General features: G+C 50.5%; 1 protein-coding gene across 1 annotated transcript in view; it reads right to left on the bottom strand.

The window, feature by feature from the left end:
- RYR2 (ryanodine receptor 2) overlaps positions 1-26704 on the bottom strand; it is a 450374-nt gene that overhangs the window by 31148 nt on the left and 392522 nt on the right. The window contains exons 85-96 of the mRNA XM_036277752.1: positions 23678-23758; positions 22954-23042; positions 20956-21084; positions 17126-17230; positions 14804-14885; positions 11664-12961; positions 10124-10191; positions 8701-8848; positions 7381-7467; positions 6675-6893; positions 4898-5028; positions 3700-3742 (exon numbers count right to left, since the gene is read on the bottom strand). Coding sequence (XP_036133645.1) covers positions 3700-3742; positions 4898-5028; positions 6675-6893; positions 7381-7467; positions 8701-8848; positions 10124-10191; positions 11664-12961; positions 14804-14885; positions 17126-17230; positions 20956-21084; positions 22954-23042; positions 23678-23758 — 2480 coding nt within the window. The remainder of the gene's footprint in view (positions 1-3699; positions 3743-4897; positions 5029-6674; positions 6894-7380; positions 7468-8700; positions 8849-10123; positions 10192-11663; positions 12962-14803; positions 14886-17125; positions 17231-20955; positions 21085-22953; positions 23043-23677; positions 23759-26704) is intronic.

The raw sequence follows: 26704 nt of genomic DNA, 5'->3' as shown, positions 1-26704 counted from the left end.
AAAAAGCTCCTGTACAGCAAAATAAACAAGTATCAAAACAGAAAGCGGCCCTGGCCGGTTTGGCTCAGCGGTTAGAGCGTCTGCCTGCGGTCCGGAGGGATCCGGGTTCGGTTCCCGCTAAGGGCACGTACTTCGGTTGCAGTTTGTCCCCGGCCCTGGTTGGTCGTGCGGGTGGCAGCCACTCGATGTGTCCCTTCACATCGATGTTTCTCTCTCTCTCTCTCCTTCCTCTCTCTCCCTCCCACTCTATCTGTACAAAAAATGGAAAAATATCCTTGGGTGAGGATAAAAAAACAAAACAGAAAGCGAACCCACTATATGGGAGAATATAATTGCCAATGATACATCAGATAAGGGGTTAATCTCCAAAATATATAGAGAGTACTCATACAACTCAACAAAAGGAAGACAAAGAATCCAATTAAAAAATGGGCAGAGGAACTAAATAGACACCTCTCCAAAATGGATATACAAATGGCCAAGAGACATATGAAGAAATGCTCAACATCACTAATCATCAGAGAGATGCAAATTAAAACAACAATGAGGTATCACCTCACACCTGTCAGAATGGCCGCCATCAACAAATCATCAAACAACAAGTGCTGGCGAGGGTGTGGAGAAAAGGGGACTCTAGTACACTGCTGGTGGGAATGCAGACTGGTGCAGCCACTATGGAAAACAATATGGTGTTACCTCAAAAAATTAAAAATGGAACTTCCATTTGATCCAGTGATCCCACTTCTAGGAATATATCCTATGAAGCCTGAAACACCAATCAGAAATAATATATGTACCTCTATGTTCATAGCACTATTTACAATAGCTAAGATCTGGAAATAACCCAAGTATCCATCAGTAGATGAATGGATAAAACAACTGTGGTACATATACAAAATGGAGTACTATGTAGCTTTAAGAAAGAAAGATCTATTATCCTTTGAGACATGGAGGAACCTGGAGAGTATTATGCTAAACAAAATAAGCCAAACAGAGAAAGACAAATATCACATGATCTCACTTATTTGTGGAAAATCATGAAGAAAATAAGCTGATGAACAAAACAGACCCAGAGTCATAGAAGTAGAGTTCAGTCTGACAAACCTCAGAAAAGGGGGCAAGGGGAAGGGAAGAGATAAACCACAGAACTTATATGCATGTGTGCTAACCATGGACAAAGACAACAATGATTGGGGTGGGGCAGGATAGGGAGGAGGGCATCAATGGGGGAAAAGGAGAAACATCTGTAACAAAAATACATTAATAATAAAACAAAATTTATGTTTGATAAAAGAGCAATAACTAAAACTTAAGAGATCTGCCTTTAGGCAGGTAAAATAAATAAAAAGTATTTTATAATAAAATAAAATAAAAAGAAAGAAATGTGTCTTACAAAATGTTAACATGCCCCAGAGGCTAACTTGGGACGAGATGGGGTCAGGAAGCACAGGGCAGAGCCAGACGTCCTCTGCAGAGACTGCTGCATGCCACTGAGCTGGCCCTTACAGCGATGGCACCCCTGAGTCTGGACCCTCCCAGCACTATCCTGACTCCAGCAGTTCTTCAATACCGGGCCCTGGAACCTGTCACCACCCTCTGGTCCTCAGTGTAACACCTGTCTAGCGTGGACTCTGTGTGCATCATTAGAATCATGTCTTAGCAGCCCCCTTGGCTCCAGGCCCCTCTCTCCTGTCCCCTCTGCCTGATTTGCCTGTGTCGTGTTTTCAGATCCATCTCAGACGCCCCGAACAAGTGAACGTGGGAGGAAACGGCCCTGGCAGGGTGGCTGTTGGTTGGAGTATCGTACACTAAAAGACGGTGGGTTCAATTCCTGGTCAGGGCACATACCCAGGTTGTGGGTTCGATCTCCAGTTGGGGCGGGTATAGGAGGCAACCGATCAAAGTCAGTCTCTCTCTCTCTTCCTCTCTCTAAAATCATTAAAAACATATCCTCGGGTGAGAAAATGGTATACAAGAGTAAACATAATAAACAAAGGAGAGGGGGCAGAAAAGAAGGAAGAGGATGCAGAGAAAGAAAGCAAAGGGAAAAGGGGAAGTGAGAGATTAGAGAGGATGAAGGAAGATGCAGACGGAAGGAGAGAAAGTGTCAGCAGGACCTTCTCTGAGTGTATACAATCAGGCCAATGAAGAGAAAACCTAAAACAATGGTAGTTAAAAAGCCTATGAACACAGATTGCTTAGGTAATTAAGACAATTTGTGTTTCATTATTCTCATGGCACTAACACTGGCTGGGCTCAGCGGGGCTGCTCTGTGGACTGTATCCTCACCCCTGCCCTGGAGGGGAAATGCCATGAATAGTCAGAACTGCCATTACAGTTTACCTATTTATTTGACTCTAAACATGTAGTTTTCTTCACAGAAACTCTTGCTTTAATAATGTAGAGGCTTCCTTATTCTGTTAACTAATGAAAGCAAAATATTTAAATTATCCATTTTTTAAAAATGATTCCCTCAAAGCTTTGGCTTAAGCAGTCATTCAGTGCTACTCAGAATTCCAGGTCACAAGGTCAACACTTGCACCAAAATAAAAATCAACAGACACACTGCTTCTTTCAGCTAGAAAGTCTTCTTATTAAAATAAAGAGTCAGCCCTGGACAGTTTGCTCAGTGGTTAGAGCGTTTGCCCACAGACCAAAGCATCACAAATTTGATTCCTAGTCAAGGGCACATACCTGGGTTGCAGGTTCGATTCCCAGCCCCAGTTGGGGTTGTGTGGGAGGCAACCAACTGATGTCTCTCTCTCTCACATTGATGTTTCTCTCTCTCCCTCTCTCCCTCCTTTCCACTCTATCTTAAAAAAAAATATTCTCAGGTAAGGATTAACAAAATAATAAAATAATAATAAAAATTAAAAGTCAATGCGCTCAATGATGTACTTGACTTAAACTCCTGGAGCAAGCGCTGTATCTGCCCTTAAGTTGGTTACAAAAGTTTTGCGCCTGCCTGTCACCAGCCACCGTGTGCGTAGCACAGACCTGGGGGAATCGAAGAGAAATCACTTTAAACCAGCAGCTGTGGCCACTGCCTCCGCACTGTGAGGCTAGAGCTGAGCTCCTCACGGCACAGGGGTGGTGCAGTCGGGTCGGCCACCAGAGGGGCTCAGGAGTAGTAGGAGCTAGAAAATAACGACTGCAGTACTTCTTACTGTGCAGGTACCACTGCGTGCATTGCTTCATTTAAAAAGCCATCCACACAGCCCGGCAGGTGCGGCTCCGCAGTTGAGCGTTGACCCATGCACCAAGAGGTCACCAGTTCGATTCCCGGTCAGGGCACATGCCCAGGTTGTGGGCCCAATTCCCAGTGCAGGGCATGCAGGAGGCAGCCAGTCCATGTTCTCTCTCATCGATGTTTCTAGCTCTCTCTCCCTCTCCCTTTCTGTTTAATATCAATAGAGGAAAAAAGTTAAAAAACAAAAAGGCCACCTACATTAAAAGCTGAGTCACCTGAGCCAGGGCACAGGCAGATGGAGCAGCGCTCACACATTTTACAGCTGCAGAGTGGGGATCTCACATGTAAGTGCTGACATTCGTGTTCAATGCCACTGTGCTTTGAAATGATGTTAACAGGCAGAGAACACACACCCCAGGACCTCATTCTCCATATAAACTGCATCGGTTCAAATCTGAATTGCACATTGGGGGAAAAATAATGAGTCTGTTCCTTCTAACAAGTATTACCTTTCTTTTAACAAATTTGTCCCAGTAGTTGTTGGGAAATGACCTAAAAGATAAAAAAGCAAAGAAATAAAAGAGTATAATTTTAAAATATGATAAATAACAACATACTGTTTGAAATATACAAAATATTTAAAATAATATGTAAACATATTCTTCTATTCATGAAAATTAGAATGAATTTGTTTCCCATCTTGTCCTACAATTTTTCTACAACATGGGTACATCAAATTTTATTGTAAATGTTAATAAATAAATACAGTGGTGGACAAAAGTAGGTTTACAGTCATAATACAGATAAATACTACAATGATTAGTAAATAATAATACAAGGATGAACTCTGTGCTTCACATCCTCACAACCATAAACCTACTTTGACCCACCCTCTATGTACATGCAACTCACAGAAAGGCACTGGGCTAATATTTTACTGGAGAAGAAAAGGAGCATATTTATTAGGAAGCTGACTGTTCTGTTTTTCATTTACTTATGTGTCAATATACAGATTGTCTTTAAAGTCTCTAGAAATCTGTCATTATTTTTCCTATGAAGTGAAAGAAATCTCATTTGCACCAGTTATGCTGAAGCAAACTCAGACCATGGACCCCAACACGATGCCGGCAACTACCCCGAGCAGACTGCCTCACTCAGGGGTGGGGAATTATGTCCTGTGGTGGATTTACACCTGGCCCAGCAGCGAGGAGGGTGGTCTTGATCTTACAAGGCGAGATAATTGGTGTGGAAAAGTGTGCTTCCTGGCTTCGCTCGCACCCCAGGATGCTCGGCCAGTTTGCTGCCAGACTGCTGGCACCAGCTAGAAGACTACAACGCAGCACAGGGAAGTGTGAACTCCGGTGTCTCTGCTGGTGGGGCTGCAGCGCCTACCTTAATGACCAGCTCTCGCTTCTGTGCCTCTGGGTGAGATAAGCCCGCACTGCAGGTCCAAGCCCCAGCTGCGCCCTTTCTGAACCCTGGGTGATGGAGGGAAGTCCACCAGGGCTTTGGGACAGGCTCAAGGCCCCTCTGACTGAGGAATTCGGAGCCCAGCAAACAATGAGGGCCCACCGGAGGCGGACGGCGCTTCGCCTCTCGATTCTCTTGGCTGAACACATGCCTTAGTCACCTCTGCTGAAGTCCTCGCAGAGCTGCGGCGGCTCCGCAAAGGACTGAGCACGGGGACGTCTCACATGCTTTACTCACTGTGTGTTGATTACGAGTCTGTCCCACTGGCCTTTAATATCATCTTCTGAAGGCTGTTCTGTGATATAAAGCCCATCAAACTCCAATTTTCGAGCTACTTCCTTTTCACGCTTAAAAATAACCAGCGGGACCTACATTTGAAAAGTAAACACGTTAAATCGGTTCACATTTATTGTATCTCCTGTGGTCACTGTCATTACAAAACAGCTTTGGAAAGAAATCGTCCCCATGTTACATCCAGGACGATAAAAATGGAGTGAAAATGAGTCCGCTATATTTAGGGAGGAAGAAGCATCTGGAAAAACAGGAGACAGAATAGATATTTCATATATACATGCATATATAATATGTGTGTGTGTGTGTTTAAACACATAGAAGTTCATGGATAATTGCACTAATGAGGTCACTTTTAAACATTAAAGAGAAAAATATTACGTGAAACGGTTTTCTCTGGAATGCTATAGATACATGCAGATGATGCAGCAGAAATGGGGGCAATAAAATGTAACAATGTTACTAAGGTTCCAGAGAGCATGCTTTTAAAAAATGCAATTTTATTTGAGAAATTTATTTAAGAATCCTTTGCTCAGTGTGCCCACATGTTACTTTGAAATAATTTGAATTTCAAGATCAGGAAAACTGTCCATTTTTTCAAAATGTCTCCAGAACATACTGATTCCCTTCTCATAAGCAAACTTCACACAAAATGCAGACACTCCGGAAGCCTCAGAGAAGACCCTCCATGGAACAAGAAACAGGGGTGGAGAGGAGTTTCTGAGGAACCTCTGCACTGTGGTCTTTCCCAGAGCCCTGGGCCATGAGGAGCTCCCCTCTGAACAGCAGAGGCAGGACAGTGCAGAGAGGGCGGGACAGTGAGGGGAGGTGCAGGGAGGGCGGGGCAGCGAGGGGAGGTGCAGGGAGGGCGGGGCAGCAAGGGGAGGGGCAGGGAGGCGGGACAGCGAGGAGAGGTGTGAGGAGAGGTGCAGGGAGGGTGGGGCAGCAAGGGGGCAGTGCAGGGAGGGCGGGGCTGAGAGGGGAGGTACAGGGAGGTGGGGCAGCGAGGGGAGGTGCAGGGAGGCGGGACAGCAAGGTGTCTTGCTGGGACAAGATGAGAGGTTTGAGAAGGAAATGGCAGCCCTGCCACTCAGACACCCTCCCGAGTGCCCGCCTGTCACCAAATGATACTGTTCCTGCAGGGGTCCTGGGAGCTGCCTTATCTTTGGGGGCAAGGGGACAAACTGAAAAGCATTTGCGCCGAATGGCAGCAGATCATCAGCCCGTCAACATGACTGCGAGGTCTGAGGACCTGTTTCTATAGTCCCCAATCTACGGGAGCATTCCTAGGAAATACAGTGGCTGGGTCACATCTGTGGGGTTGTTACAGGTGAAACTGGCCATTACGTGAACAATTACCAACTCGTGAAAGAAGGCACAAGAAGACCACCCAAGGTCGCACCCCTCCCAAAGCAGCCAGCGGCCAGGGCTTTGTGGATGTGCAGTTCAAATGGCCCCGAGTCCCAGCCAGGACAACCTGCTGTCACCACAGCGTCCCAGAGCCAGGCCTGTGCTGCCCCGTGTCTGCACTGTAGCCCCACTTTTCCCTCCGCTGCCTCCTGCCCCTCCCAATGTCCCACAAGTGTTCATCTCTGGAACATCCCCGAATAAACTCCGTGCACACAATTCCCATCTCAGAATCCGCTTCCCCAGGAGTCCAACCTGCGACCCACAGGCACAGGAGCAGAGCCCAGAGCCCGGCGCCTGCGCCCTGCCGCCTTACTTTCAAGCAGTAGTAGCCGATGATGCAGAAGAAGGAGATGACGGTGTGCAGCACGGCCAAGATGCGCAGCGTGGGCTCCATGTAGCCGCTGCTCTCCTCCAGCACGTAGTGCACGGCCAGGACGCCGGGCGAGCCGTGGTCCAGGCTGCTGACGCGGACGCTCTCGCTGGGGCTGCGCGCGGGCGGCTCCTTCCCTTCAGCCACAGAAGAAGTGGACACCTGATCCGAACCATTGATAGTGCGGTCAGTTCACTTCCTCTGAGGCATCAGGTCAACAAGAAACCACGGGACCCAGGCCTGCCCGCAAATAGCGGACGTGAAGCCCCGCACAGCAAAGAGACAAACAGCCGTGAGCCATTCCTCTGACTGACCGTGAGGACCAGCGCTCGGGGACCTGAGGCGGCCGCGCGCCTTCTCGTGCTCCAGAGCACGGAATGTGACCCTGAGCCACCAGCCGGCTGCTCAGCCCCACGGGCTGGGAAGGTGCCGGCAACCCTGCCGCAGGGCACCACACTGCACCCTGAGTTGGGGAACAAATCTGCCCCCCGCCTCACAATCAGGGACTGGCCTGAGCCCTAGGTTTCTGTTCCATCAAAACGCGTTTTGGAATCGGTCCAGTGGGGCTCACTCGGGGTCTGTGAAACCCTACACTCTATTCAGCCTGTTTGCAGCGTCGTGCTGGTTTCAGAAGACGGAGGCCACGCACCTTGTAAAAGAGCAGAATGAAGTTGATCGCGAATGCGACGAACAAGGCTAACATTCTCATGTTGTAAAAGTTGCGGGCAAAATAGTTCTGCAGGTGAAAAGAATGGAAAGGTCACTGAATCAAGAGACTTGGAATTCGCAGACAATGAAGGAAGCATTCACCCAGTTACCCCAAACCACTTCCTGAGCACCCAGTGTGCACCAAGCCCCGTGCTAGAGACCGTGGAGACCGGGGCGCAACTGGATCAGAAAATCTGGCCACCACGGGGCAGACAACGAAGGAGCACGACCACTGACGACAACGTAACTCAGGGGACGCGCATTGCTGTGCAGAAAACCCATCCGGTTAGGCTTAGGGAATGGGGGTGCTGTTTACACGGGGGCCGGGAAGGTGGCATGTGAGCAGAGGCCTGAATACCACAGGGGAACAAGTCAGGAGAACTGAGGCACAGCGGAGTGCCGGGGGAGGGGCCTGCGGGGTGAGCTGAGCTCCGTCCGGGGTGCCTCCGAGGGTAGAAAGAAGGAAGCCAGGTAGACAGGAGGGACTGGGAAGGGCTGCGGCTGGACAAGTGAGCGAGACAGAGGGTTGCAGGCCTCCAATGAGTCTGCGTGGGGTCTGTGATTGCTGAGGCCTCGCGGGGGGTGTGCACAAGCAACGTAATCCCTGCGGCAGCATCATTTCCCTCATCTGTGATGTTCAGATAAAACAGAACCTTTCTCATAAGTTTGCTATGAGGATCAGATATGTTAATGGAGAAAAGTTTGTTATGACTCTTATCACAATTGGAACTATTTTATTCCAGGAGGATCTGAAGAGGGCTTGATATCATCAGTTTCTGATTTGAAAAGACTCCAGCATCTGTGTGGAAAATAGAGGAGAGGCCAGGGTAGCAGCAAGGGACCCGCTGGAGAGACATGACAGGAGTGGTGGGGGCTGGGACGGGCCGAGCCGAGGAGGCAGAAAGCTGGGCGGACTCCACACGTTTGGAAGACAGAGCTGAGTGGTCTGTTCAGGAGCATCAGTGTGACCTTGAAAGCTCCGCACGAATGTGGCGGACCACAGTGTCCTGCAGGTGGGGCTTCGGGACGTGCGCCGGACTCAGAATCTGCGGGAAGACCCTGGAGGCTGGCCGCCACTAAGCCCCACAGTTTCGGGTTATGTGACTGTGTGCAGTGGTCATGGGTTTGAACATGGGAGCAAAGCAAACGCACTTGCAGGGCTGACTTGGTTACCCGACTGCCACCCAAGGAAGCCCATGAAGATCTGCTGAGCCTCAGTTATTAAGGTCATCACATCAACATTCACTCTGAAAGGGCTTACTAGCAGCTTCTGTTGATAAGCTATGATTTTCTTCCAGAAGGCCGACTCGGGGGCCTCGGGCTCCCCGCATCTGTGCGTGCGGACCGGCCGGGGCTTCTGCCTGCCCTCCTCGTCCTCGGCCTTTCCTTCCTTGTCTCCATCTTCTCCCCTGTGAACGCAGGAATGAACACAGCCATCCAGAAACGAACGGACACGCAGGTTTCGTGCCGAAGTATACAAATGAACCAACATAGTCTCGTTTTTGACAACTTTCTCTTCCCGTGAACTATACTGCTCTGAACTTTGGACTTGGGGGGTGGATTTCTGTGATCACGGCCTCCCCCAGGTGATTCTGTGATGTTCCCATGGAAAGGCATTTGTACTGCACACATGACTCCCTTCCGACTGTGCAACAAGACATTCCCCTGGAGAGAGTAACAGTGAGAACCTCCAACCTGTTTTTAAATTACGATGTTAATGCTCCATCTTTAACAGTGATGAGCCCTTAGGGATTAACGTCAGAGACACTGGCATTTGGTTGTGCACATACGTGAAGGATGTCAGTCTATTAATTTTTCAGATGATAATGAAATTAGAAGCACTGACGTGTTATACCTACACCCCTGCCTGCAGATGCCAGTGCTCCGGACAGTATTCACGTGCATGTACTCACACACTCAAACCCATGCACACGGAAGCCCACCTAACCTCTCCCACGTGAGGCTCGCCCAGCACTGTCTCTAACAGAAGCAGCTGCCCGCCACATGCCGCCCTGCACACCGCTCGTCCAGGGCCGGTCCACACCAGCCCCACAGCACAAGGTCCGTGACGACGGTACAAAACGAACAAAGAAAGTAACGAAGAGAGGAGAAAAAGAAAGTGCCATGTGCAAACAGCTGCACTATCAGGCACTTAAAAATCTGATTTCCCCAGTTATTAGACTTGGGGCAGGTGCAGGTTTCAGTTGGAACACAAAGCCACGGGTAGGAGGAAGGGACACCTCCCCCCTGCTTCATCTCCAGCTGTTTCCTGTCGCTGCACCTGTGCTGCAGGACTGCCGGCGAGTCCTGAGGCCCGCGCCAGACCTGCTGAGCCAGCATCTCTGTGGCGGGGCCCAGGAATCTGTGTGTTTCTTGTGTGTGGCCCTGGACTAGCTTTGAGGGACACACTTCTCAAAGACCCTCAGCAGCAGCATTCTTCCCAAGGACAGAATCACATGCGCAGTTAAACCAGAACCGAGCCCTCGGTCTTCTGTGAGAGCATCGCAGGGACCTCTGGGGCTTCTCTGCTTCGGGACAAACAGTGGGACGGGCTGGAGGACGAGGCCGACCTGGCACCCACACGGATGCCCCCAGCACTGAGGTCCTGGTGCTGAGCAGAGGTCTCCATTCTGTGCCCTGAAGAGAGCACAGGAAACAAGGGAAGTAACAGAAACCACACATACTCAGCTTTCTCGGGTTCCGATTTGTTTTCTTCTTTTTCTTCCTTTTCTTCCTCTTTTGCCTCCTGTTCCTTGAAAGTGAACGGGGGAAAGAAAAGCAGGTCACACATCACCTTTGGACAAGTTTAGGGAGCCCTGTGCCCAGGTGCCAAACTGTGACCTTCAAACGACCCCTCTGCCTCTGTGGAGACAGGGCCCACCTGCTTCCCTTCGCACTCTTACCTCCCAGAGCAGTGGTGCGCCTTCCTGGCTGCCTTCCAGTTTCCTCTCGTTTCAGAAACACCCATCCCGACCTCAATCACCTGCTAAATCTTACCCCCAAGGCCAACCTAGGATCCCCCTTTTAGGTCTCCTCGAACCGCTGTCCAGACCACACTGATGCTTCCCTCTCTCCACGCGGGAGACCTCTACCACTACCAACACCGAACAACTGTCTGGTTGGTTAGTTTTCTTTCTAATCACTCTAAGGCAACTCGAGAGCACTGGACACAGTCTCCACGTGTTTCCTTTCCCGCTGACACCCCGTGTCAGACGCGCGGAGAATGCAGAGAAAGGACCTGTGGATGCAGTGCCTGCCTGGTCATCGCCTGCCGTCCTCTGGGCAAGCCCTTCACACCGAGTATTTTGAGATAATTCAATCACCTGTAAAGAATCTTCAAAGGCTGGCCTTCCTGACCAACCCCAGTTCTCTCTGGAACCTCCAGTCATGTGTGGATCCAACTCCGGTGCCAGTACAAACATCAACATAGAGCTCACCGAGGGTGCCCACCTGGGGCCCCGAGCTCACCGAGGGTGCCCGCCTGGGGCCCGAGAGCTCACCGAGGGTGCCCGCCTGGGGCCCGGGAGCTCACGGAGGGTGCCCGCCTGGGGCCCGGGAGCTCACGGAGGGTGCCCGCCTGGGGCCCGGGAGCTCACCGAGGGTGCCCGCCTGGGGCCCGGGAGCTCACGGAGGGTGCCCGCCTGGGGCCCGGGAGCTCACCGAGGGTGCCCGCCTGGGGCCCGGGAGCTCACCGAGGGTGCCCGCCTGGGGCCCGGGAGCTCACGGAGGGTGCCCGCCTGGGGCCCGGGAGCTCACGGAGGGTGCCCGCCTGGGGCCCGGGAGCTCACTGAGGATGCCCACCTGGGGCCCGGGAGCTCACTGAGGGTGCCCACCTGGGGCCCGGGGGTTCACTGAGGATGCCCACCTAGAGCCCGGGAGCTCACGGAGGGTGCCCACCTGGGGCCCGGGAGCTCACTGAGGATGCCCACCTGGGGCCCGGGAGCTCACTGAGGATGCCCACCTGGGGCCCGGGAGCTCACCGAGGGTGCCCACCTGGGGCCCGGGAGCTCACTGAGGATGCCCACCTGGGGCCCGGGAGCTCACCGAGGATGCCCACCTGGGGCCCGGGAGCTCACCGACGGTGCCCGCCTGGGGACCGGGAGCTCACTGAGGATGCCCACCTGGGACCCGGGAGCTCACCGAGGGTGCCCACCTGGGGCCCGGGAGCTCACTGACGGTGCCCGCCTGGGACCAGGAAGCTGCTGCAACTTAGAAATTAGTTACCTGAGCTTTTTCTTGCACCTCGGGGATGGGCACGGGGTTGCTCATGAGGTCGCCGAGGCCAGCATTCGGGTTATGAGGGATGAGTTTGTACTGCCCTCCTTCTCTCTTCAGATCCAAGCCAAATATGTCCGAGAGAAGGTCACTCTCCTCCGTGAGCTCCTTCAGGTCTGTGAGGTCCTCCGAGGACAGGGCGGCTTCCAGGGGCTTCCTCTCGCCCTCCTCCCCGTCCCCCCTCACCTCGTCCTGCGTGGGGTCCGGCATGTTGGCCAGCAGCTCCGCCACTTTGATCTTCTTCGCGCCCTCCACCAGGCTGCCCCCCAGGAGCAGGCTCCACACGATGCGGGAAAAGCCTCTGAGCACGCTGGCCACGAAGTGCAGGAGGCTCGCCAGCAGCCCCCAGTAGGAGGCAAAGAGGGCCGCGGCCATGTCCCTCACCGTCATCTTCTTCACCTTCTTCATCTGCTTCTTCAGGCTCTTCAGGCTGAGCATGCGCAGAAGGGTCAGGAGGTTGTACCTGAGAGCCAGCAGGGCCGTCCGGACGGTCAGAATGGAGAAGAAGCCCATTCTCGGGCCCTGCTCCTCCGGCTTCTCCTTCTCACTGTCCTCCTTGTTGGCTGACCGCTCGTTCAGATCCGACTCTGAGATCTGGGCCGCCAGCTGCATCTCGAATATGGTGTCCTCGCAGAAGTTCACAAACAGCTCCATCTTCTCCTTCTCGCCGCCCTCGTTGACCACGTCGAAGATGAACTGCCGCTTGGACTCCTTGACCTGGGGCTTCTCCCACTGCGTCCGGCTGGACTCGCTGATCTCGAAGTACACCCTCTCGATGCGCTTGGCACTGCCCATGACCTCGATGCGGCCCAGGAAGGGCTGGAAGTAGCTGAGCACGCTCTCCGCCAGCTCCAGGAAGGTCTGCAGCCGCGGGTCGTTGGGCATGTGCTCCGAAAGGTTGGTCAGGAGCACGGCCACGTTGAAGCTGATGTCTTTCGCGGGCTCGTGGAACCGCTTGACAAATTCCTCGTAGTCGAGGGTTTCGGTTTCATCGGTCTCTGCACAGGACAGGAGGAACTCGGTTTCTGACGGCGTGTAGTGCTTATGACTTTCCATCGCTTTGTGGAAGTCCCTCTTGGAAATGACCCCCTTGCCATCGGGGTCGTATTCCTTAAATGTATCAGAAGATGTCAAGTCCTTTAGTTTTAAGAACATGTCGAAGAACTTGAGAATCATCTCCACGTTGTTGGACGACTCCACCAGCATGTCGACCATCTGCTTGCCGATGGTTCCGTTCACCACGTTACCTGGGGTAGAGAAGTGCACTTACTCATAATGATCTCCCGACAGAACCAGTGTCTGCAGAGCCAATGACATGCAGATCTTACACACTGTCAGATCCTTGTGCATCTCCCAACACATGGCATCTCAGGAAAAATTAGACAACTGCACATGCAAAACCAGACTTACAAAGTAATTAGACTAATAATTATAGAAGAGTATTTGAACAAAAGCTGGCCTTTTCTCCTCGAGTTGGTCAAAGATAAAGAAATGGGCAAACATTCATATCCTAAAGCCAGAAACTGAAATCCAGTCTCTCATTAACAATAAAAATGAGCATTTACACAGCCCTTTAGGATTGAAAAATCATTCATCATGGATAACACCTTACTTGATGTTCACATGTCTGGAAAGCAGGGGCTTTTTATTCATTCTGATTTCAATATTGAGGAAACTGAGGTTTAGCAGTTACATGCCCTTCCTGATTTGAAATGTAAAGCATCTCTTCATGGTCCAGAATGTTTATAAATGGCAGGTTACTGATAAGCTTGAGAAATTAGGTGCTGTCCTAAAGTACAGAGTCATGGAATGTGTTTATTTCTTGAACAGAGTGTGCCACGCAACATAGACGATGACAGAGGAGGACGCACAGTGAGGGGGGAGTCCCTCTGGGAGGTGGTGACCGAGGGGCGAAGAAGGCACCTGGCGGGTGGAATGCAGGCCCCGGCATCGGCCAGCGAGCAACCTGCCTCTGCAGAGCGTCAGCCTCTCTGCACGGTACTTCCCTCATTGGAAAAGTGATGATGAAAATGCCAAACTCTTAAACCTCATATCAGGGAGAAATGAGTACTTCGAGCAGGTGCTGGTACGTTATAAGAGGTTACTTTTAAGCTCTCACGACTACGGTTGCTGCTGCTATTATGATTATTGTTATTTGGACTAATATCTGAAATGAGGTCAGGGTGAAAGGCCCCTCTGCTGGGGAAATAAAGCAGCTGCTGCCAACGAAGGGTTTGGAGCAGATGGTGCGTCGCTGAAGTCCTAGCACAGGCGTACCCTGCCTCGCAATCAAGGAGCAGCCCTGCAGTGCAGGGCTGACGTGGACAGAGACGCGGAGCTCGGGAGGGTTAAGGGAAAAGGCAGGTCGCATGGAAGCAAACACTTCTCAGTTGTTTTGGTCACATTCACGAGATTTCGCTGAGCTCCCTCATCAGTCTGCCATTGTCTCCCCTCACAGGAACCTGAACTTGGAGATGGACTTGTCAGGGGTCAGGCGGCAGACGGGGAAGGAGGGATGTGAGCTCTGAGGTAGGGGGCTCCAGGAACCGAGCTCTCGGCCACTATGCTGCTTCCAGCCTGATTCAGAAGAGAAACGCGACAGCAAAGAAAAGAAGGTGAGAAGAGAAGAGAGAGGGAGGGCTGAGGGGCTGAGGGCTGTGGAATGGAGGACGAGGCTGCCCACCTCCGGCAGTGCCCTGAGGATGCTGGGAACCTGGACTTACAGCTCAGAGCAGCAATTCAGACTGGACTTTATCCAAATGTCTATAGTCCCCACTGATGACAAGCAAGTAACTCTGCACACAGCCGGCTGGGAGCACGGGCTCCTGGGCAGCCCAGGGACGGAAAGGGAAGTATCAAGTGCTACAGGCTTCATCCCGCAGACAGTAACCTGAGACAGGTAGGGTTTCTGCTTCAAAAACTAACTTGAGAAAAGACTGTATCGCCCCATAAATCCAGGCATCTGCCACGTCTCAGAGAAGCTCTATTCTCTGCAGCTGAAATGGTGATCCTTCAGGGAAACGAGTAAAGGCAACGTGAGTGTGCACAGTATAAATACATAAATATAAATAAAAGTAGGTCAAAACTACCTTCTAACATGGACAGCAACATGACCACCATGTCCTTCTGAAGGTCCATGAGCTCTTTCAGTAGCTCAATTTGACTGGAATCCTGAAAACAGTAACATTCGGCATTTGAGACAACAGCAGGCAACTGGGCAGCGACAACATCAGCATTCCTGCGGAGGGCGCCACCCAGCAGTGACCACTGCCCGCGGAGGGCGCCGCCCAGTGGTGGTCACTGCCCGCGGAGGGCGCCGCCCAGCGGTGGCCACTGCCCGCGGAGGGCGCCGCCCAGTGGTGGTCACTTCCCGCGGAGGGCGCCGCCCACCAGTGGCCACTTCCCAGAGCCCTAGAACTGAAGCCAAACATAAGCATGTATCATATTAAAAACATACACCGCCCTGGCCAGTTTGGCTCAGCGGTTACAGCGTCGGCCTGCGGTCCGGAGAGACCCAGGTTCGGTTCCCGCTAAGGGCACGTACCTCGGTTGCAATTTGTCCCCGGCCCTGGTTGGTCGTGCGGGTGGCAGCCACTCGATGTGTCCCTTCACGTCGATGTTTCTCTCTCTCTCTCCCTTCCTCTCTCTCCCTCCCACTCTATCTGTACAAAAAATGGAAAAATGTTCTCGGATGAGGATAAAAAAAAAACAAAAAAAAAACATACACCTCAGAACTAAAGAGCATTTACAGCTGATTCCAACTCCTGTTCATTGGTGTTTCCACGGACACCAGCAAGTCTAAGGAGCACCCAGGAGCAGGGCGGGGCTCCGTGCACACCCCACATCCTCCGTTACAGGAAAGTCTGTAAGGGCTTTTTTTCCTAACTTGTTATACAAAGGTGGTGTGGATTTTGTGAAAATTACCTTGTCCTGAATTAAACAGGCATGTAAGTGACACGAGATAAACTGAGTGTCCGTACGTGTTAGCTCCACTCACAGTGCACAGTTATCTCATTTACCAGCTGTAGTAAACTCTCTGCTACGTCTGCTAAAATGTTGTGGGTGTTTTATTTTTATTTCTTCACGATGAAAGAAATCCTTTCACATGACATGTGGCCTTCTGGACACCACGGTGCCTGGACGCACGGAGCGCACCCCCGCTACGTCACCTCATCTGGGATTCGCCACACAGGACGCCCAATGTCCACCTCGCTGGAAGAATGGGATGTTTTCTTCTAAACGAGTCTCCGACTGTGAACCCTGCCAGGCAGCACCAGGAGTTAACACGACGTGGGCGTACAACGGAATGAGAACTGTGCTGTGGGCTTACACCACCTACTGACCAAGTACTGCGAGAGATGCCACGGCCGCCTCCTCCGCCTTCTCTCCTTGATGGAGCACCAGCCAGCCCTCTGCTCAGTGCTGCTCTGCAGAGACCTGAACACACCTGTGTGTACCAGCCCTAGACCACACCCCTGGGAGGACCCAGCCCCACAGGGTGCCCGTCTGAGAGAAGTCAAGCTGCCAAAAAGTTTACTGCTTGTTCCAGGCAACACCCGAGGCCTGGCCTCTGTCCCCCCGTCTCCGAGGAAGGGCAGGAGCCTAACTTCTGTAACCTCCAGGGGGCCTCAAGGCACTGCTACCACCAAGCCGGGTGGGTTTTCACTTCCCTGACTCTCCTGGGTGCCTGTGCTCCCCCCTCCCCTCCCTTTAGAACTCCCGGTCACCTCTGTTCAGATGAAAGTGGAGTTCAGTTCACACTGGCTCTTCCCTGTCGCAACAGGTGTCTGTCAGGACAGACCACTTAAAGCAGTGCCCAGCTTTGATGACCTCTACAATATGCTCCTGCTGAGGCCGGGAAGGGGTGAGGGCCCTCGCTGAGCACAGGACAGGAGACCCGGGAGGAGGGCCCGGCCATGCTCACGGGACAGGTGAGTGACAGGCTTCTGACTTACAACCCAGGATTCTTTCCACAACATGACACCTGCAAATACCCACGCCCTGACAGGTACGGCGGCTCTCAGGACATCCAACAAAACCCACCACTTAAAGGAACACATTTACTCGCTCTGGCCAGTTTGGCTCAGCGGTTAGAGCATCGGCCTGCGGTCCAGAGAGACCCAGGTTCGGTTCCCGCTAAGGGCACGTGCCTCGGTTGCAGTTTGTCCCTGGCCCTGGTTGGGTTGTGTGGGTGGCAACCACTCGATGTGTCCCTTTCACATTGATGTTTCTCCTTCTCTCTTTCCCTCCCACTCTATCTGAACAAAAAGTGGGAAAAAAAAAATTCCCTTGGGTGAGGATTAAAAAAAAAAAAAAAAAAAGGTAATATTCAAACAAAGGAAGCATGCTTAATTTGCCAATGATTACTGTCTCCTGTCGTCATTCAGGGTGGTGGAAGGCAGTCACTTTACCTGAGACAGCTTCATCTGCATGTGGGCAAACACGTGGAGGAAACCCACCACCGCGTCCCAGAGCCGGCTGTGGGCCAAGCTCTGCTGATTCCCGGTGCAAGGACCCTGCAGCGAGACAGACCAACAGCATCATTTCTGACAACCTCGTCACCAAAATAAACTTCACAACAATAGGGGCAAAACGAACACATCTAATCACCAACATGTCACCTGGAGAGAGAAAACGAACAGAAATGTGCAGTGATGGCAACAGTACCCTCAGGAGAGAAGTCCACTCTCCTTTGAAACATCTGATAACAAATCCCCAAAGTTTCTCAAGGATTTTCATGTTCTGTTTCTGCATAACTAATAAAATACTGACAAAAATGGTGACTTATTTCATTTTTGTCTGGCTGTAGTTTCTCCTATTTAGATAAGGCTGTTAGGTCAAATCAATCAGCATTTATTACCTTGATAAAGAGAATCTGAGATTGTGTTTAAAATGAGACAGCAACATTTCTTATTGCTAAATAGTAACCTGGACAAAGCATTCCTACATAGAGAAAAATCCTCTTCAGTACTTTCTTAATGGTTCAACTGTTTCACCAATCACACTACCATGGCATTTTAAGAGATTAATAATAAGTGTGGATGGAAATAAGGGGGTCTACAATAAAGCTGACAAGTTCAGTGTCAGAGTAACCCCACAGGGTGATCTGATCATGAACTCCTGACTGGGCAGGTTGTGGTGGGCAGCCACGACCCAGGCCTGTAACTTCTCTAATAAAAGGTTTATGTTTGACTTAAGCAAGCCCTGTCTTGCATGGAGGTCAACAGGTATTTGAGATGCCAGGAATAATTCTCTTTCCAGACCCCTTGGAGGTTTAACGGCCCTCCAGAGAGCAAGCACCAGCCTTAGCGACGCTGTCCTGTAACCCACCCGGCCTGCCGGCTGCCTCCTCCATGCAGTCCTCCCTGTTCCCTCCTTCACTCCAAACGCAGAGCAGAAACCACCCGGTCATTCCCCGGAGCATTGGCGATCCTGCCCCCCAGCATGTGTGGTCAATTTGGCTCAAATAAACTCTGCAATTTTTCTATAGGTTTGGATGTTTCTCACTTCAACATGAGTCACTGACTGTATAAACCCAAATTCAGGACCATGGGCTCTAACCTCACACTTCAGAAGATGTGAGCAGCAGACTGTGTGAGCAGGCGGGAGGTGTACGTGGACACGATTTCTGTTTACTTCCCAGGGGAAAATTATATAACCTCTAAGTTTTGTAAGCACACCCACATCAACCAGAAAAATAAATAGCAGGGATTTTATTTTTTAAACAACAGATATACAACACAGTTCTTAATTTCCGATGCATCCCTTGCTTTAGACAAATGACTCATGATAAGCGTAATTAGAGAGAGCATGGGGACATTCCAGAGATTATCTAGGAACTGCCTGGGGGAGATGCCGGCAGGGCAGACCCTGATGGGGTTGCAGCAGAACTCGGTCCTGCTGCCGGGGGCCGAGGGCAGTGAGAGCCAGTGAGCGGGACACAGCAGGTCCCAGCCCAGGACACCAGCGGGCTGGAGCCTACAGCGGAGAGGCAGTTCCCCAGGGGGCCCGCCCCTCCACCTGCAGCAGCGGGACAGGGCGGCTTCTCCAACCCTTGGCACCAGGGACAGCGGAGGCATCAGGACAGCCGCCAAGCCGGGTGCATAAGGTCTGGGATTAGAACGTGTGAAAGACAGAGAGTGACAAAACAAAACATGTTTCTTTTGTGGGCTACTCAGGAGGGAGCTACCCTGCCCCAACACTGCCCTACGAGACTGTCTGACAGTGCTGTGATTGCAAGGCGTCAGATACCAGTCCGTGCAATAATCTGAAACTGAGTAGAAGAGGCATTTCCAGGCCTGGAGGCAGTAAGGGTGCAGGGGGAGGGCCTGGCCTGCAGGTGCCCTGGAGGGAGACCTCTCCTCCCCATTCTTCCTCCTGCCACAGGCGCAAACCCAAGGGAGCCCGAGGCTGATGGGACAGCAGCCCTGTGGGGAGGCAGAGGAGCCCATCACTGCTGCCCTCCCGCCCTCCACCCTGGCCCGAGGCCCCCCCGCATGAAGTCAGGTCCTGCCCCTGAAATGAGGCTGCTTGTGGCGAAGTGCGAAGGGGTTGCAGTGACCTGCAAGCAGAGCAGGAGAGACCCGGAAGACGGGAAGGAAGGGTCCTCAGGCAAGCCTGCAGACACAGTGCTGAGGAGTGAGGTTCTCCAGCCGAGGGGTCAACGCGCAGCCCATGCAGCGGACGTCAGTCCTGTCTGGCTGTTCCAGTCACTCCTGTTTCAGAGTGACGGACCTGCAGGTCTCCCTGTGGGTCAAGGCCAGGCTGGCGGTGACTCACTGCTGACCCACTAAACGCACCACATCGACCTGACGCAGATGGTGACAGCATGTCAGTGTCAGGGGAAGCTCTTTGTATTGTCTTTGCAACTTTTCTGTATAGCTAGAATTATTCCAAAATAAGTCTTTATTAAAATATGTATTTCAGAAATGATTATTCTATATAAAACGCCATATAAACAAGGAGTCATGGGAAGCTAGAAAATAAACCAGCCATAATGAGCCACGCTCCTTTATCGGTTATCCCTTGAATGTTCATATAGCAAGTTAAAATAACTTTGCACAAAGTGAAAGGTGAATGGATGCTTCTAGTTTTATATAAACTCAGGAATCTGACTTCTGTTAGGAACCAAGAAATGCCCAGTCTTAGCATTTATGTTTCATTCGTTATATATGAGCCATTTTCCTAACTGTTTCCACAAAGCATCGCCGGCTCGCTAATGCCCTCGGCTCATCTTATTTATCGGGACAGTTCACGCTGAGTAGTGTCTTTCCAGACACGGATGAGGATGAGGCAATCACACACGCAGGGAGATGAGGAAACAGGAACGGAGTGAACCGAAGCTGCTCTAAAATTCGCTGTGATGTGATGTAAAGTTATCCCGTGTGGTTTTCCATTCTGAGATGGGAAGTAGTACCCTCGCCACCGTCCAGGGAGAGGGCAGGAAACGTGAGAGGCTCCAAGGCAGGAGCCTCCGCTGCCCCCGCCCCGTGGAGGGAGCACACCTGTCCCTACGCACACCTGGGGGCAGAACCTGTTCCACTTACACACGCTGCCCCACGGGACTGTGTGCAGCCTAAGGAAGCAAACTGTGCCTCCCTCCCTCCTGCTCCTCCTCCTGCCTGGCAGCGCAGACCCAGCTCAGAGCACTGCGCTGCTGGTTGAAAACCCAGGTTTTTATAAAATCTTTCCCAAATTGCATGTTAAGAACAAATTTATCCTCAAGAGAACGTCAAACAAACCAATACTTATAAAGGTATATTCCTCATAGAGTGGGGATTTTACCTATGTTACACATGACATGTATTATACATCACACACACACACACACACACACACACACACAGATGTTAAAGCTGTTAAACACCGGTCTCTTTTTTATAGGGCTTCCACGCACCGTCTCCCTCGGCGTCCCTGGACACCGTGAAGGGCGGTTCAGTGCCTGCCCGTCCAATGCCCAGGGCGCAACGAAACGAATGACCAGGCCGAGCCCACAGCCCACACCGCGGCTCCGCCTGCAAGGAGTTCGTGATGCCTCCGTCCGCCAGGGTGAAGCAGGCTCATTCCCACTGCCCTCTGATCTCAACCCAATCCTGTCATTGTCACCGGCTAAGGACCGACAGCCGAGGTCCACCAGAAAGGGGGCGACGGCAGGAGCGTACTTTGGACATACTGCGTTTTCCCAGGGAATCCCAGGCTTTTTCTTTCTCCCTTCAAACAGCAGACACGTGCGGACGCTTACCTGAATATACTCTGTGAGGGTGTTAAAGACTTGTTTCGCTACTTGAATTGCTTTGGAGAAATTCCGCTGCCCTTGCTCGTCGATGACGTCCTTCCCGGAGTAATACCAATAGAAATCACTGATCGATTCCTGGAAGAGGCCACAGGGTTAGGCACACTGTGAGGCTACGGCCCCGCTGTCCAGTTTGGGAATCTACAATAGGAAATCGTTCTCATAACAGATTTGGAAGTGAACCAAAATACCCGTGAAATAAGTACAATCCCCAGTGACTGCCCTACACATACAATACGGCAATGCCCACCCGAGCATAAGCAACAACTGGAGAGAAGAAGTGGAGAAGGTAGCTTTAAAAACGACCTTCTGGCCTTGGCCAGTTTGCTCAGTGGTTAGAGCGTCGGCCCACGGACCAGAGCCCTGGGTTTGGTTCCCGCTAAGGGCACGCACCTCGGTTGCAGTTTGTCCATGGCCCCAGTTGGGGTCATGTGGGTGGTAGCCAGTTGATGTGTCTCTCTCACATCGATGTTTCTCTCTCTCTCTTCCCCCCCCCTCCTGCTCTATCTGAAGATAAATGCAAAAAAAAAAAAAAAAAAGGTCCTCGGGTGAGGATTAAAAAAAAATGACCACCCTGGCCAGTTTGGCTCAGCAGTTAGAGCGTCGGCCTGCGGTCCAGAGAAACCCGGGTTCGGTTCCCGCTAAGGGCACGTACTTCGGTTGCAGTTTGTCCCTGCCCTGGTTGGTCTTGCGGGTGGCAGCCACTCGATGTGTCCCTTCACGTCGATGTTTCTCTCTCTCTCCCCCTTCCTCTCTCTCCCTCCCACTCTATCTGTACAAAAAATAGAAAAATATCCTCGGGTGAGGAAAAAAAAAAAAAAAGAATTAAAAAAAAAAAATGACCTTCTGTCTCTGATGACCTTGAACTTCATAAACATAAGGATTCATAAGATTAATGCATTTTTACCCCTTAAGCAGTTAAATGTTTACTATGTGAGCACAGAAATTAGATCATGGCACAGTATTTTGGGGGGTTATTGACATCTGGCCTCCTGTTTCTCCCAAAGCTGTTCCCATTTGGGGGTGAGGACTCAAGGTCATCCCTGCCTCTGTCCCTGGCCCTGAGGAAACCTGGCCTGCTGGTAACTATGGCAACGACACAAGATCAGCCTTTCCAGGCAGCATGTTTCCAGCAATAACTTGTATTTTGAAGGAATTTCAGTCAGCTAAATGAATAAGCAATTTGACCTAGTGTGTAAACTACATTTGGGTTTTGAGGCATGATTTAAAAAAAAAAAATCACAAATGTTTTCAGCAACTCTTCCTAATGTACACATTTGCTTCAAAAATAGATGTTTCCCCCATTAAGCTTGAAGTAAAAAAGTGTTGTGCTTCTACGTACTGAAAGTCTGTGCAGTTTTGCAAAGTACTATACTGGCTTCTCTTATACATAAAATGAGAGATAAAAGTTACATAGCCTCCCTTTATTTCGGAAGTCTCCGCCTTCGGATCCAGTCTCATTAACATGTAAAAGATTACTACAATGTCACAGATTTTTAAATGATTGAGTGTAAAGCTGAATTTTAAAATTAATCCACATATTAGGATGGCTGTAGAGAGCTGAGGTTATTAAATTTAAGTATCTAGGTAGTCTGAAAGCCTTTCCCATTCCTGAGAACGTCCTAAATATTCTCCCCCATTTATCCATCAACTGCAGAAGGACACAGCATGTAACTGCTTTGCAAATGAAATAAAAATGTAAAATGCCATCAAAGCTAAAATATGTAGGGAAAAAAATCCCCACTTACAGAAGGAAAATAATGAGCACAGTGGAGGCAGGATCAGACAGAGACAAGGGTGCCTTTTCACCCTGAAGGCGAATGTCTGCCAAACCCTGACCAGTCAGAAACCAGAGCACAGGAAGACACGTCAGCTCAGCCAACGAACCCACCGTGTTATTTCAGCTAAAGCAGTCCCTTCAGGTGGTCACTAGCGTGGGCAGCGTACCTGAACCCTCAGCAGGTAGTCCACGGTAGAGATGATGATGTTGACCGTTGTATTGTTGCCAGTCTGGGTTCTCAGGTAATTCTGAAAATCTACGTAAGACCAAAAGATGTTATTAAGCTTCATTCCAAAGTTTAAAATGACTGGTTACTCAAATATCTTCAAAAGCAAGTGATGTCCCCAGCAAAACCATGGTGGCTAAGTGGTTTTATTATGAAGTAATTCATATTTTCCATAAAAAGTGAGTGACCACCCCATAAACATATCAAGGTGTTTCACAGAAAATAAATGTTCAGCTTTTGTCTAGGAGGTTGCTGACAGCTCCAGACCCTGGGCCTGGGGACCTGACGGCTTCCACCTGTCGGACACAGTCATTCGGCTATTCTGTCCTTTGTCCTCGGGACTTGCTCAGCGACGAAGGATGAAATGCCCACCTCGCTCCCGCCCTCTCGGACACACCCGCCTGGAGAGCGGGGTCCACAAACCCCGAAACACAGACACTGAGGACACTAGGAGCACCTTCCCGGGTGCAGAGGAAACCCAGCTACCCTGGGCCTGCGACAGCGAGGGACACAGCGCACATCACGCCGCAGGCCTACAGGAGCGTGAAGCTCACGGGCTGTCTGCTGAGGGCAGTGAAGAGCCATCGTTGGACTAACAGGCCTCTGTCATTACCGCTTCCAAACACTTCCCCTTGGTGCCACCCTGAGCCTCGGATCGCACACACCTGAGTTGTGTCCCTCACACAGCAGTTGCAGGAAGCGGAAGAGGTCACAGGTGAACTCGTCGTCCTGAAGAACCTTTTCTCCTGCAGAAAAGTCCAGATGTTATCTATCGCCCACCCGAGTGAGCACGTCCCTTCCTGTCCCTACCTGCATCAGACCAGCATGGTGGTCTAGCACTGTGACCAGCAGGGGTCACAGGTCACAGCTCCTCCGGCTGCAGCGCCTGAGACCATGTGCCTGGCAGACAGACTCGGGCTTTGTCAGAAAAGAACACTTGAATCTTAAAACTCAGATTTCTCTCTGTTAAAAGTAGCAGCACGGGTTTGGCAACATACACTTTGGTTTTCTTTCTTCTTCTATTTCTTTTTTGATAAATGTGTATAAAAATGATTTCTGTATCTGTTACAGATGTTCAAGTTCAATTTGCACACTCTGCATCATTAAAAACAAAATATTTGTGGGGCAAGGATGGCACCGAAGAAAGGACTCAGACATTCTACCTGTATTTCTATTTAAATACACCTTGATCACAAGCTACTTTGAAAGCAAAAGCACAAAAAAACAAAACAAAAAACCAGCACCACACAAATGCAAGTTGATTTTAAAAGCAAAAAGTGTCAGTGAAAAAAATATTCAACATACTGAGTGTATGCTCTGGAATCTAAATTAGTTAAGAAAGCAAAATGGTAAGAATTATTGTTTGGTAAGTGAATGAATGTATTTGTACATTTAAAAGCAGTAATAATGATAAATTCTCAGCCCGGAAGGACTCTGGGTTACAAGCGAACCCTGTGTGACGGCCGTCACTTTCACTGAACGTGTGACAACGATGACGGAGAGGATGGACTTACCAGTCTGCCGTCTGTGACTTTCAAAGTGACAGGCTTCATATAAAGGGAGGGTAGGAAGCAAAGCCATTTTGAAAACTAATGTAAAAATTTTTAAAAAGTACATGACATCACTGTACTGTTTCCCTGTGAGCCTGTAGGACACACGGTTCGGTGCCGAACTAGAACTAGAACTAGAACACAAATGGGTCCGGGGGAAGGGCACAGGCCAACGCACCTTGTTCTGACTCTCACTGCTCGGCTGGTCAGGCCATTCCTCAGAGCCCACGCTCATGACAGGGCAGGAAGGACAGAACAGTCGGGGCCAGTAAACTAACCTCTTCATCCAGGATATTTAGTATCATCTCATTAGATATTTTAATCAGAAGAGTCTTTAAAATGATACTTGAATCAAAATATTAGTAGTTTGTTACATAGACTTATTGATTCTTATGAGCCTACCTAAAATGTTATGAGAAAATCAAATCAATAAACCATGTACATACTTTCAATGTTCATGTATTCAATGTGGAATGAGTAACCCTTGACAGAGGTACTAAGAACAGCCCTGGCGGTTAGAGCGTTGGCCCGCAGTCCAGAGAGACCTGGGTTCGGTTCCTGCTAAGGGCAAGTACCTCGGTTGCAGTTTGTCCCCAGCCCTGGCTGGGGTCGTGCGGGAGGCAACCACTTGATGTGTCCCTTTCACATCGATGTTTCTCTCTCTCTCTTCCTCTCTCTCCCTCCCTCCCTCCCACTCTGTCTGAACAAAAATGGAAAAATGTCCTCAGGTGAGGATAAAAAAAGAAAGTACTAAGAACAGTTAACGCTGAAATAAATCTCACGTGCTCTACCTGTGGACCCGAAAATCTTCAGAGCTGCACACTGATTTATAGCACAGGGCTTTAGCCGTGCATTTTCTCCCTGCACACACACCAGTAACCACTTACATAAGGACACGCTGCTCACGACAGACCAGTGGGCCCGGGAGGCAGGGGCGAGCCTCCATCCTGGCCGGGTGGCTGGTAGGAAGTGGTGGTTTCGGAACGAATCTGGCCGGGTGGCTGGTAGGAAGTGGTGGTTTCGGAACGAACACATTGCATCTGGTGAAAATGCTGCCACCACCCAGGCTGCATGAGGCGGTGCCGCCGGCGGGGGGCTTTCTGTCTGCAGGAGGCACAGAGCAGTCCCCCTGGGGTGCACTGAACGGAAGCCCGTGAGACCGTGGAAACCGATTAGTACCAGGGAATGAAGGGAGGAAAAGGGAGCTGAACGTGCTCTTACATTCTTACAACATTACTTGGAATAGCTGCCCGCCGGCCAGATGTTGTGAAGGGCTTTGCTTTGCCTTCGTTCTTTATCATAAGGGGCTTAAGATTTCTGACTGAAATGAAAAGAGAGCTACCGCGACGTCGCCGCTGACGACGGGCTGGTTCGCCTGTGCCAGGCTCAGCTCGGCTCAGCGACACTGAACCAGGGAACTGCACACCTAGGTGACAGAGACAGTCACTTGAACGTATTTATTCAGTGTGTTATTTATTCATCTTAATTTTATTGGATCAAAATATTCTCAAAAGTATGTTTTCGCTTGGAGATAATGTTACGTAGACCTTATTTATTCAAGCTACCCTTAAATATTAACTCCTGTTTTAGAGAGATAATAGAGTTCACGCTTTTATTTTATTTTATTTTTGTTCAGACAGAGCAGGAGGAAGAGAGAGAGAAACATCGATGTGAAAGGGACACATCGAGTGGCTGCCACCCGCACAACCAACCAGGGCCGGGGACAAACTGCAACCGAGGTACATGCCCTTAGCGGGAACTGAACCCGGGTCTCTCTGTACCGCAGGCCGACGCTCCAACCGCTGAGCCAAACCGGCCAGGGCGAGTTCACGCTTTTAAAGGCCACTGTTCTACGCACAACTGATTTACTCCATTAAAAGTACACAAGTATTTACTTAGAATAACCATGGGTGTAGATCACAGTCTGTGGCCATAGATCCAGACAAAGCTTGGTTTAATTAACTGCTAATAATTAATTATCAGTCATTGTTAATAAAAGTAATGGAATAAGTAAAAAGACTAGTATATATAAAAATAGAATCAGGACGAACACAGTTCAGCAGCCTAAGATCCCCTTGGTCACAGGTCTTCCCGTGCAGTACCTCCTGCAACGGAAGCTAAACGGACGAGTGGCACGAAACT

The sequence above is a fragment of the Molossus molossus genome, unplaced genomic scaffold, assembly GCF_014108415.1.
Source record: "Molossus molossus isolate mMolMol1 unplaced genomic scaffold, mMolMol1.p scaffold_m16_p_23, whole genome shotgun sequence".
Taxonomy (NCBI): Eukaryota; Metazoa; Chordata; class Mammalia; order Chiroptera; family Molossidae; genus Molossus; species Molossus molossus.
This window is presented reverse-complemented; position numbering and strand designations above follow the sequence as displayed.